Here is a 12,671-nt window from a genome sequence, read left to right on the forward strand (position 1 = left end):
TTTCAAGTGTGTGGTTCTGATGCTGGATCTACTCACCTGCCAGCACACCAGAGAGACAGAAAAACTGTGGAGAGAAACAAAACAAAAATGCCTGCAATTGTACAAACTTTCATCGAGACCATTGAAAAGTGTAATTTTAAATAAGCGTTCTCATTTACCAGAATAGTCGAAGATGGAAAGGTCGCTCCCAAACGCATATCCTGTTCAGGGAAAAAGTAAAAAGAACCAAACAGCACGCGTTTCCTCGACATGAGCTGCTTCTGCACAAAAATGGGACAAGTGCGGAGTTTAAAGCATAAAGGAATGGACCAGCCCGTTTCCCTCGTCTCCCAGACTGTTTTTTTGGCAACAACGTACAACCAATCTATTTCTCATTTATCCTCTCTGTCATTCCACTCTGCAACAAATTCTCACTAGAACAAGTCCCCTGCACCGCAGCCTATCTCCAACTGGGCACACGGAACACTAAACACAAATCCTGCTCTTTAAAATTGAAAAATGCACCCAGAAGTCGTCAAATTCGTTTTACTGTCGTATTAGACACTATTTATAATCGGAATAAAATTACTTGCAAACTCGCCTCCAGTCTCGGCCACTTTATCGAAGGGATGCAAAGTGTGTTTCCAAAGTTGCTAAGAACACAAGAGGTTACAATGTACAGCGAAATTACCCGTTATTATCCCTTATCTCCTACCAGTTTCTTAAGTAATATCGAAGGGAAACCCAGACAGAATGCCGGGTCATTGGTCATCTCCCTTATGTCCAGGCATAGACGAGTTACCACTGTCGCCGCACTCCATCGGTGTAGGTCTTTGTTCAAATGTACCTTTCTCCAGTGCTGCTTTTAACTTTGATATTTTACTGTTCTGAACCAGTTTCATCCAGGATCACATCCCAATCTGACTCGATTCTAAGGTTAAAATTCGCTTAAAATGCGACAAAAATGATCACCGAATAGCAAAGTACGCAGCAGCCTATCATTAGGGCTCTGCTACCGACTGACAACCCAATTAACCTATCAAGGACGGTAATATTTCGGTGCCGAGACAAATTGGGGTGGAGAACTCAACAAGGATCCGTTTAAAGTTTACAGGACAAAAGTTCAAAGGTGCTCTGACGAAGCAAGTCAATTTAGGACTCCAAAAAGTTGTAAAGGGAAAAAACCTGCTGTTTTGATTAATGAGCCTAGTTGGTTACATTTCATTTCCAAGAGCTGGCACCGCTTCTGGTATCTAACACAGTAGAACGAAATGCCCTTTAAACAAAATTGAGATGGGGAACCGAAGCAGAAGTATCGTAAGCGGTAGAGAGAGAGAGAGAGATTAAAATAGCGTTAACACCACGAAATTGATGATTTCTTCACATCTGAGCAATAGGGTTGGGTGGCAATTGTTTTAACATAATAAACTATTTTTTTTTTAAAACGGTATTTGGTGGAGGGAGTGAAGAGAAACGGTTAAGGTCTGAATTAGGACATAAATGATGGGGTAAAATGAGGAAAGGCCAGGCAAAAGGGACACTTTGACAAGAAACGAGACGTTTTTGAGAAGTTTTTGCTAACGGTGATATGACAACAGTAGCGATTGAACGTGTAAACTCTACAGTGAAAATGAAGTGAGACGATGTAAATGGAATTAAAAAGAAACGATGAAAATTATATGATTTTTGAGTTCAACGTGGAAGTTCAGTTCACAGAGGAGATGTTGTTGCTCAAGCATTCTGGGATTCATTAAAACAATCAAGCTGGGGGACACGGGGAAATTAGAAAGGGAATGGTGGAAAATTAACCTGACCCTGATGCCTGCCGGCCGGTAAATATCACGCATTCGCCAGAGATCATGCACTCTGCATTTGTTCTCTGCAATGAGAAGAAATCGCATCTTGAGGAGGTACGAGGACGTTCACCTCACATGTAAACCATTACTTCGTCGAAAAAGGAGTATTTTGGAAGAAGGAAGGGTGGGAGAATCAAAGAGATGAAAAAGAATGTTGCATCTCCTGCACTGCCATGAACGAGTGGCTTCCCGGGTGGTGGGCGATATTAAAAGGATCAAGGTTTAAGAGGACACTTGAATGGTCAGACCATATCTTCAAACCGAGCAAAGGTTTCAGGTGGACCCGAAACGTTGGCTCCACAATCCCCCCCCCCACCAGATACTAACAAGATGTTGGGTTTTTGTTTTAGAGTTCCAGTATTTGTACGCTATTTCTGATAGTTAGATAAATAACGCTGATTTTAAAAGATGGGCATGGTTGCAGATGGAATGATACTTGATGGAGGCTGACCTATGGCATGTCGGGTTGAAAATGAGAGCATCATTTTGGATTAGAGGGAAAAGGTAAGAACTCAAGAGTGATAGTGGAGTGTGGCAGTCGTTTAGCTTTCGCTGGATCCTTGTTAACCAAATTACACAGAAGTCAATTCTGTGGAATTGTCCAGTTCACAGTGAAAGCAAGAAACAGATAATCGATTATTTTTAAAAGTGACAGATGAAATCCCTGTTGAACAAGAACAAAGAATTTATCCCACGTGTAGGCAAGCAGAGCTACAACGCACATGTTCCCATAGCAACAGCTTTTATGTCGAAGACGCAAATGGAATGAAAGGAGACCTTGTTCAATGCGAATCAAAAAGTTCACTGAGGTAGAGGAGGACAGTGGTGATTATTCTGAATTTGTTAGGTCTTTTTCAAACAAAAATTGGGGTTTCAGGTCATCCTGGAAATGTAATAGTACTGACAGGCCAAAGAGAAAAGGTGTCAATTGGAAACTTGAGTTCAAAGTTAGAGTACTGGCATGACCTCTCATACAACGCTGAGATCCTGCAGGCCAGGAAGAATTTCTACTTACAGCCAGTCCACCTCTTTCCTGCAGGAAAGAGGTATAGATGCACCTTCTATGTAGGTGTTCTCAATAGTGGGAAGAGTTTCACGTGATGCACTGGGCTGTGACCTCTACCTTTTGCAGTGCTTTCTGCTCAGAGGCATTGGTGTCCCTATACTAAGTTATGATGCAGCTGATCAGCATACTTTCCATTACACAAGATTTTTGATGTCACACCAAACCTCAGCAGACTCCCAAGTGGAGGCACTGACCTGCCTTCTTAACAATAACTCCCAGGAATTTAAATTTGTTCATCCTCTCCACCTCTGGCCACCTCCCGTTCCACCCCCCCCCCCCCCCCCCGCCAAATAATCATTGATTAAACCTCTGGTTTACCCCTCCTAAAGTTCACAATCAGCAAATGACATTGAGTGAGGGTAGTTGTTAGTACACTATTCTGCAAAGTTTTCACTTTCCCTTCTGTATGCTGACTCATCACCCATTTTTATACAACTCACTACCTTGGTGTCATCAGCAAATTTGTAGATGGTGTTATTAGCCATTTTCACACCGCAGGTGACCGTGACCCTGCTTTGTCTTGGTGAAATTCCCAGGAATTCAGGACCTCTCAGGCCTTTGCCTTCCCGGTAATTTGGTGGGTCCCACCCCAAACCGATGACACATTACACACTCACAGGAGTGACAGTAAGTTCACCCCCATCCATCAGTCACTCGCCTGCCCGCTCCCTCCCTCCCTTCTGCCCCCCCCCCCCCAGCCTCCGTGCTTCGACATCGCAACGTGCCACAATGCGGGATGAATGGCTGACTTCATTTCCCATAATCCCTCATGCAGCTGGAACCACATTGGGAAATCCAGCTGCATGAGGGATTATGGTTAACAAGGACGGGCATTCATCCCACATTGTGCTGCTGTCGTGATGTGCCAAAGCGCCCGCTATTATCAAGAGGCATGTATCTTTTAATTTTAATCGCCTAGGTGACATAGCACGCAAGCACTGACATCATGAGGTTTCCCCTGCTTGGCCATTTGCCTTTTCACACTGTAAGGTCTTGGAAAATTTCCCAGGGCCATGGCCCTACTTACAAGGTAGGGCTACGGACCCATTTAAAATTCCAGGGCTGACCTTTTCAAATCGCAGGTTCACGGGAGGGATCCCAGGAATCTTCATTTTACGCTGCAGTGTGAAAAGGCCTGTCACACTAAACCTCAAAGTCATAGGTATAAAGCGAGTAGAGGAGGGAGCTAAGCACCCAGCCTGTGGTGCTCCAATACTGATGGAGATGTTCTTACCAGTCCTCACTGATTATGGTCTGGGGGTGAGGAAATCCAATTATGGTGTGATAGAGAAGCCCAGGTCTTGGAGTTGTGAGGTACTAAAGGAATTAGAAATATAGATAGGAGTAGATTGAATCAAGAGAGAGTGTTTAAAACAAATGGGGGAAAAAAAATTGATTGACAAGAGTAAGCTGTGATGAGGGGACTCTAAGATCAGTCGTATTATTGATCTTGGGAAGGAGGTAGTGGCAGGCAAGAGAGTTTGAGATTTACCCAAGATCCAATAATGATACCCTTCGTAGAAGATTCATGAAGTTCATTCATATGGTTTTGTTCCCTCATATTTCTCTTTTCTAAATCATTTCAACTTGTGTGAGATCACATTAACCAAATTCAATGACGTGGTGCATTAGTTATGGGCAGTCATAGTTGTTGTAGTGTAAACACACAAAAACATTTTTTTTTAATGCAGATTCAGATTGAGTGTTGCTTTCAAGTTATCAGCCAAAGAACAAGAAGCATTGCCGTTCCAAACCACAGTTTTAAACATGGTAACGACTAAGAGCCATTTATATTTTTTTAAAACTTGCATTTATGAACCAAGAAGAGGGAGAGATTATTCCAACAAGTCCTCCTTTTGACCAACTGTTTGAAGTTTTTGTCATAAGCACACCTTTTTTTGTCAGGAAAGACCTGAGGGCAACACTCCCTGTCCAACACTACCAATCCTTGAATGTATCATTGTCCAAACAAGAGATAACAAGGAACCCCTGACATGTGCTGATGAGTGTTAGTGATTGCTATCTAATGCACCCCATCATCTCCAGCAATTTATCCTCAAACAACTATGATAACAGAAACTCTGGCAGAGGTAAATCAACTCTTAAGATCTCAAGGATGCCATGGCTCTTCTCAGCCTCAAACAACCTGACACCAGCAACCAACAGAAACTGTGGCATATTCAAGATGCATTCAAGATATCCTGAATCCACCATAATTGCTAGTAAAGAGATTCTTTGCTTCTGTACCAGGAAACACTGAGAAGTGGTTCAATGAGAATAGCAAAGAGATTCAAGAACTAACTAACTATAAACACTAAGGTGATCTTGGATTGGAGTGAAACACCAAAGGTCTGCAGACGCTGTTATTGTGGTCAAATCACAAAGCTGCTGGAGGAACTCAGCTGGTTGCACAGCGTCCAGAGGAGGTTAAAATATATTACTGACATTTCAGCCTGAGCCTCAAGCAAGGTCTTATGAATGCTACTATCTTGGATTGGAAACTGTGCAATACCTCAAACTGAAAATAAAATTTGATATAACTCAACTGTGACACTATCCCTGAAATATATGTCCTCTTAATTATTTCACAGCAAAATATCTGGTCCAGCCTCACCAGCACCTCTGACTGATGAAGTTATGAAGGTAACTGGTCGCAGATGCAAATGGTACCCCTTTGAAGCTCAGAGGAACTCCAGTCACAAATTCATGGCCTCATCTTCCATGTCTTGGAAACAAAGGGTATGCCTGAGAATCCGAGAAGCATAGTTATCACAACCATCTTCTATTGTCTTTCTTCTTGGAAGCCAACCGACTACATTAAGGGATCTGCAATGTGGAAGCCTCACAAGAGGAACTACAAAAAAAAACGTACAAATTACCTTTTCTGGAATAACCAAAGTTTTGACTCCACCTTCTGAGAGGCACTGTGAGGTATTTTCTCAACTTTTATGGCCAGCGCAAATTAATCTTCATATTTTGTCTTTAACCTAATGGCAAACATTGATCTTGACAGATCCACATCTAGATGCATTTAAATTTCTGTTTTCCAAAATTCAGGGAGTAAAGGAGGTATCCACAGCTGGAGAACAACCATAACGGAAGATAAAAATGCTCAGATCAACACTGCAGAAGTAATTACACTAAATAGAGAACCAACATTTTTAAAAGACAAAAATTTGAACACAGTTTATGTAACTTGAAATGAGATAAATTCATATGAAAAATGACAGTCTTTAACACAAACTATCAACTTACAATTGCATTTCCCTGAAGATTCCCCAGTGTCAGAATATTTCCATCACAACTTCTAAATTCATAGCATTCATAGAATTGAAAGATTCTAAGATCTTTAGATGCAAGCAACTGTTTATTTACAAAACTGAAAGGTTTTCCCTACATTTGAATTACATGATCATAAAGAAGCAAGGCACTTTTTGAGTACAGATCAGTAAAGTAAACAGGTGTGGGTAGTGGTGCAAATAAATTACATCATCTTTAATGTGATAACAACTCAAATACAAGTGCTATTTATCCCTTTTACTTTTGAGACTGAACAGTCTTCCTTGATTTTTGAAATACAAGGACTGGCATGTCATCTTACCTTTAAAAAATCAAACAAAATAATCCCAACCAAAACAAGCAATTACCTGAGCCCAGGTTAGATTAATTCAGACCATTTTTAGCAGACTCTACTATTTTTCTTGGATCACACACACACAAAAAAAACATTTTGAAAGTAACATATTGGCTGTTCCCAAACGAGAAGAGTATTCATGATGGAAAGAATAATCCTTAAACATTTCAATCATTTTAGCATTGCAAGAACTCCCAAGATGTCTTCTGCACAGTACATCAAGCTTGACCTGCAACATAGAATACCCATCCACCACATGACTATTTGAATTGTACCAGTAACTTCACAAATTGAGAATTTGAAAATGACGGGCACTTTTAAGACTGTCAAAACCTTTTCATGCATTACCTTTGCAGCAGTAAGGAAACTTTTTATTCCCCCCATTATACTTGTTTGACAAACTGGTCAAATCCACAGAGCCCCAATTATTTTAACTTCAACTTAAAGAACAAAGTAGGAAGATGGAACATAGTGTGAGGAAGTTGACAGTTACGTACATATTTTTAAATATTATTAAAAGCATGTATTTTACATTTTATCTGAAAATCTCACTTTTTTGGAAGTGCCAAATAATACCAACTGACTCACATTACTGATGGAACAAAAATACAATCCACACGGTTCAGATAAGATCATGTGTTCTTACCCTGTACCATTGATTCTTAGATAGATTCTGTTCATTTTCACATGGGAGAGGAGGATAAGACCTCCGAGGCTGGTTTTAAACTAGAAATTGCAATTAAAATGGTCATCAAATTGGAATTTAATCTTTCATCTCTTTGGAGTAAAATTCAAAACTTCTGAATTATAACATGAATCTTGCTGAACAGTTGTTAAGGCTGGATCACAATTCTCAAAAGCCTGAAGATCATCTGGAAAACGAGGCCAATACCAGAAAGGCATGGAACTGGGATCTCATGATGCAACTTTTGGTCTCCAAATCAAATCATGACAGGTTCATATTCTATCTACCTTGAAGAGGTTCTGAAGGGAGGATTGACACCAAGTGGATATTACCTCAGTTTTCCTGCAGTTTGCTAAAGAACATTCACATTACAAAAATATTTTTTGTGAAACGTGGTATTACCAACTTAGGGAAGAGAGGGAGTAAAATATATTTTGCAAAAGACAAGAGGGTGCATTTTAGTTCCAAAAGTTTGGAATTAGTTCAGTGATAAAGAGCAATAATATTAAAATGTATTTATTTCATTCTATAACACTTAAAAAAAAACATGAGATTCTGTAAATCATAAATCTTCAAAATTCAAGTAGAATGAAATTATTACTTTATTGCTCATATCCGAGGATTGCTGAATTTCGGGAAGCTAATCTTTCAAACCCACTGTGCATTTGTTGATATTTCTGAAGTTGAAGTCGTTCCTTGGAGTGTATATATAACTTTCTTAACTCCTCTATTGCAACAAGTCGCAGAGTTCACATCTGTAGATAGCTTGAAATTTGCTTCGTTGTTTTCACTGGTGTTGTGGCACCTTGGCTGTCTCTCTTTATCTTGGAGATCCTCAATTAAATCAAGGAGAGCGTTGGCAGCCAAGTCTATATCACTGAGCACTAAATGAGATTCTTTTCTGTCCGATTTACCTTCTCTAACAGAGGATGTATTTAACATGTGGCATGAGGAAACCCAAAACCCACCAAATTTACCCATCATATGCTTTACTGATGAACAAACCATTTCTATGGATTTCTTCAGATGCTCATTGCCTGCATGATCACCTGCAAGTTAACCGAAAAAATAGGGATTAAAGTTTTGCTAACATGGTGTCAGAATAAAAGAAATTGAATTTTATTTTACACACTATTTTAAAGAGAGTAATCTTCCCACATCAAATTAAAATGAAGAACAAGAGTCAAAATATTAACTATCTTGGAAAGCTCAACTAAACTGAAAAGTGTCAAGGAAACAGAACAACAAATATCCGGACAAGGCTTTCATTAGATATTGAACAAACATCAATCAACAGAATTTGAATGAGCAACTTTATCTTAACATTGGATTTTGAGTTACAATCGATTTAATTGATCTCATTTCAAGGGTAAGAACATCAGTTCAATTCAAGAATCTAAATGTTATGAATATACTGAAAATTCATTCACATCTGCCAATATGAAATCTTAACAGTCTATACCTCAAGAATTTCTTGCAAATTTGTCATTTTAAACTCCATCAGGGACTACTTTTAATATCCTTTGAGCAGTGCCTATTTATTGTTTTTGCATACATTAAGATGATGGCTCAAATATTGTTCACTTGCAAATAACAGCTGGCTAAATTTAGCTTACCTGCACATTATTTGGAAGTATGAAATTATCTATCATTCAAAGGAATTGGGAGGAGAAGGCAGAATTAAAGCTGCAAAATTGAGTGCAACTAAATTCAGAATATTAACAAAATGAACATTTGGGTTCCTAATACTGATGCTGCTTTGATCATGAGGATAAAAGGAAGTGTTAAAGCCCAAAGTATCAAAGAAACTGAATTCATGCTTAACAGGGTGAATATGAAGTAATTTCCCCCATGCCACACACCAGAAACAAAAACCACATTTTTTATTTGAATTCATGTCTCTGTTGATGGGACTGTGAAAAAGCTGGAATGATCATCTCATATTTCTGTTGTTGGAATATTTTAAAATTAATCTAGAGGTTTGCCTGCCCACTACTGAGCTCTCAAACTTGCAACTTAATCTTTCAAAACGCATAACAAAATTAACAAAAATAAAACAGGAATCCAAAAACAAAATTAATTATCACTGCAGTCAAAATGGGCAATAATGAAGGTCTTGGATTTGTAACACAAAAATGTTTGCTCTAGGAATTGAACAACATACAAACCAATGCTATTTAGCATCCCAAAGCTTATGTTATCCCTCTTCTGTCTGAAGGTTCAGAATTAAAAGAATTCTGAACAAGAACAATGACAAAAGAGGAAAATGAAACACATTTTACTTGAAAATTTTGTTTTATTGATGGAATGTTATGCTCATATTTGCATTTAAAAATGAACTTGTGAAAAATAATTGACCAATTAAATTTAACATTACAAATACAAAGGAGAATCAGACAAATTTTCTGCCCAAGCATTTTGTTTGCTCATACAAGAATCTATAAAGGGGAACCCAGAACCAAAATAAATAAATGCAGTTGCAAATTCAAAAAGATACAAACATTATCACTGAGGGAAAAAAAAGACTAATTGAAATACTAATGCAGATAACCTTTGGGAATGAAGATAAAAGCTAATTTGAAATTCTAAGCAAAACTGTAGCTTAATATTTTTGACAGACTTCTCCATAATAAGAATTCCCAAACCAATTTTGACTATTTTACCTCTCAAGACTGAAGTCATCATCTGGTACAAATTGCGAGAAGTTTCATTAAACGATACAATTTCAGCAGCGATGAGGAGCAGGGTCTTCGGGGAGTCTGTATAACCGCTTGTGTTATCTTCGTTTTGAACATCCAGCTTCTTCCACAAAATTATTTTAAAAACAAAAATAAAAGATATAACAGTCAGTAAATTTCCAAATATTAGTCTTGCACATGATTGTAACTTCCTATTTCACTGGCCCATTTTATTGAACATTTATTCACTCAGATGTGTTGATTCGTTCAATACAATGCAATTTTAGTCAGGCAGATTTACTGAAGCTCGTATATTATTCCATGGTTGTTAATCTTAATTTTTAAACTCTGGATTTCTTTGGAACACAAGCTAAGAAAAATTAAGAATCTCACAGCACATTAGAGAAATGAAAAAAAAAACCCGACATTGAGCGAGGTTTAGAAAGTAGACTTAATGAAGGGTTGGTAAGAAGCGTTGACAATTAGCAATAAGACTCAACCTATATATTACCTGCCTTCAGTTTTTCCTCAGTCATGACTTCCAAAACTCTTAACTGTGCCTTTATCACTATTTTGAACTATTTCAACTCCCATTTTCCATAAATCACCCCATACAAGTTTCTGCTATGAAGTATCTAGGTGGTGACCTCAACTACATTCTAGCCTTCGTGCACACTCATCTTCCTTCCACTTAGTTCTGTATGGATTATTCACACTTCAAAACAATTTTGGGAAACATTATCATGGGTAGCAAGCAGCCCATGTGTCAAGTTTAAGAATTCTGATTCTTAAATCATCCTTCTGTAGCTTGGTTAAAGGAAAGCAGCAATTTGATCTCTTGCTACCCAGCTGGACAAAGCAGAACATAAAACATAGAACAGGACTTAACAGGAACAGACCCTTTGGCTCACAATATCTGTGCTGATCATGTTTAATCTGTCCTGCTTGTATTTAATACATATTCCTCTATTACCTGCATATTCTAGCAGTAAGAATGCTGAATGACCAAAGGAACCGGCAGGGAGAATGCTGAAGACTCTCATTTGTACAGAACAATATACATTTATTTACTTTCATAGATAAAATACTTGTCCTGCATATATATTATTTGTCTGAACTTGTGTTACGTCTGCTTGTGTATTTGCATGTTTTGCACCAAGGATTGGAGAATGCTATTTTATTGGGTTGCACTTGTACAATCAGATGACAATAAACTTGACTTGATGTGTTTATCCAAAAGCCTCTTAAAAGCTACTATCGAATCAGCTTCCTGGCATCTACCACTCTGTAAAAATAAACTTGTTATATTTTCATTTTTTTTAATACATGTAACTTGATTTCATTACTGTTATACTCAATGGTCTGAACAGTGATGGCAAGCAATTCAATTGTCTTCTTCACCACTCTGTCTACTTGCGTGGCTACTTACAGGAAACTAGATTTGCACACCATATTCCTTTACGCATCAATACCATAAAGAGTCATGCCATTAACTACACGTTGTCCTTGCATTTGACCTACCGAAGTGCAAACCCCATCCTTGTCCAGATTAAACTCCATCTGTCAATTCTCTGTCCATTTCTGCAATTAATCTACATACTGCTCTGTGCTTTGATAATCCCCTACACTGTCTACAACTTAAACAACCTTTGTGTCATCTGCAAACTTTCTACCCTATACATATACTTTTTCATTCTAGTTATAATATACAGAGATCACAAAAGTTAACCTTACAAGTTGGTAACTTTTCATCAGAATTAGTCAGTGCAAATTCAATCTCGCCTGTATTCCATTCCATCTAACTTTTGTAAATTCCCCCTTCTCTCTACCCCCCCGCCCCCGAAACACACACACTTATTATTTTTAAGTTCTGAAGAGAGATCAATTACTTGATGCATGCTTTTCAGCAAAACCTCCTTAGTATTTCCAAAATTTTATTTTAATTTCTAATTTCTTCCTTCTACATCATATTTCTTTTGTACTTTTACATAACTCTGCATTCATGATTTATTGAATATTGAAATTCATGCCATTTCAGTGTGTTGTGATATTCATTTTACAAAAGGAACAAGCAATACTCAAGCTTTGGAGGGCCTTTTTGCAGTCACCATTGCACAGCCAGCCTCTTCCACCACAAGCCAAATAAGTAATTGACGTGTTAAAACGGAGTTGCTGAGTGATATTGAGTTTCTGCATTATCTACCTCTGGCATCACCTACCTTTTAAAAAGAGATACTTTCAGTTTAAAGGTGCTCTTGGTTAACTGATTTGCTGGATTAACAGAAAATTGTTCCTTATTCAACAAACTAATCAAATAACATGGACTAAATTATTATTTGAGACTGTCTTTGATGAAAGACTTATAGAGCTTGAATTCCAAAAAAGGACATTGTTTCAGGATTTTAGAATGAAAAATGAAATGCAAGTATTAGAAAACTAGGACATTTTCATAAAATTAATCTAAATTTATACATCAAAAATCAACACTGAATGACTCAAACATACGCGCAAACATATACAATTTCTTAAAAGTATATACCAATACATCAATACATGAAAAGCAAGTAGCAACCAAAAGAAACCAAATAATGAATATTTTAAACAAGCTTCTTCACTATAGATAAAATAGTCTTTCATAACTACTGAGAATCACGTACTCCTTTGTCTGCTAACCAAACATTTCAGCATGACCGTCTCCTTTGTGGGTTTTAAATAGGTAACAAAGAGTTGCCCATGTGAGAGATACTTCTCAGCTTTTCTCTGCCCACTTCAA

The 12,671-nt window shown here is 37.9% G+C and overlaps 1 protein-coding gene across 5 annotated transcripts in view; it reads right to left on the reverse strand.

Moving 5' to 3' along the window:
* Positions 1–6,249: 6,249 nt before the first annotated feature.
* kif14 (kinesin family member 14) overlaps positions 6,250–12,671 on the reverse strand; it is a 154,258-nt gene continuing 147,836 nt past the window's right edge. For 4 of the 5 annotated variants that reach the window (XM_069937936.1, XM_069937935.1, XM_069937932.1 and 1 more), the window contains 2 exons: positions 9,884–10,022; positions 6,250–8,269 (listed from right to left, as the gene is read on the reverse strand). In XM_069937936.1, the coding sequence (XP_069794037.1) occupies positions 7,869–8,269; positions 9,884–10,022 (540 nt within the window). In that variant the 3' untranslated portion in view covers positions 6,250–7,868. The remainder of the gene's footprint in view (positions 8,270–9,883; positions 10,023–12,671) is intronic. The other variant, XM_069937934.1, reaches the window with a different exon arrangement.

The sequence above is a fragment of the Narcine bancroftii genome, chromosome 5 (assembly GCF_036971445.1).
Source record: "Narcine bancroftii isolate sNarBan1 chromosome 5, sNarBan1.hap1, whole genome shotgun sequence".
Classification (NCBI taxonomy): domain Eukaryota; kingdom Metazoa; phylum Chordata; class Chondrichthyes; order Torpediniformes; family Narcinidae; genus Narcine; species Narcine bancroftii.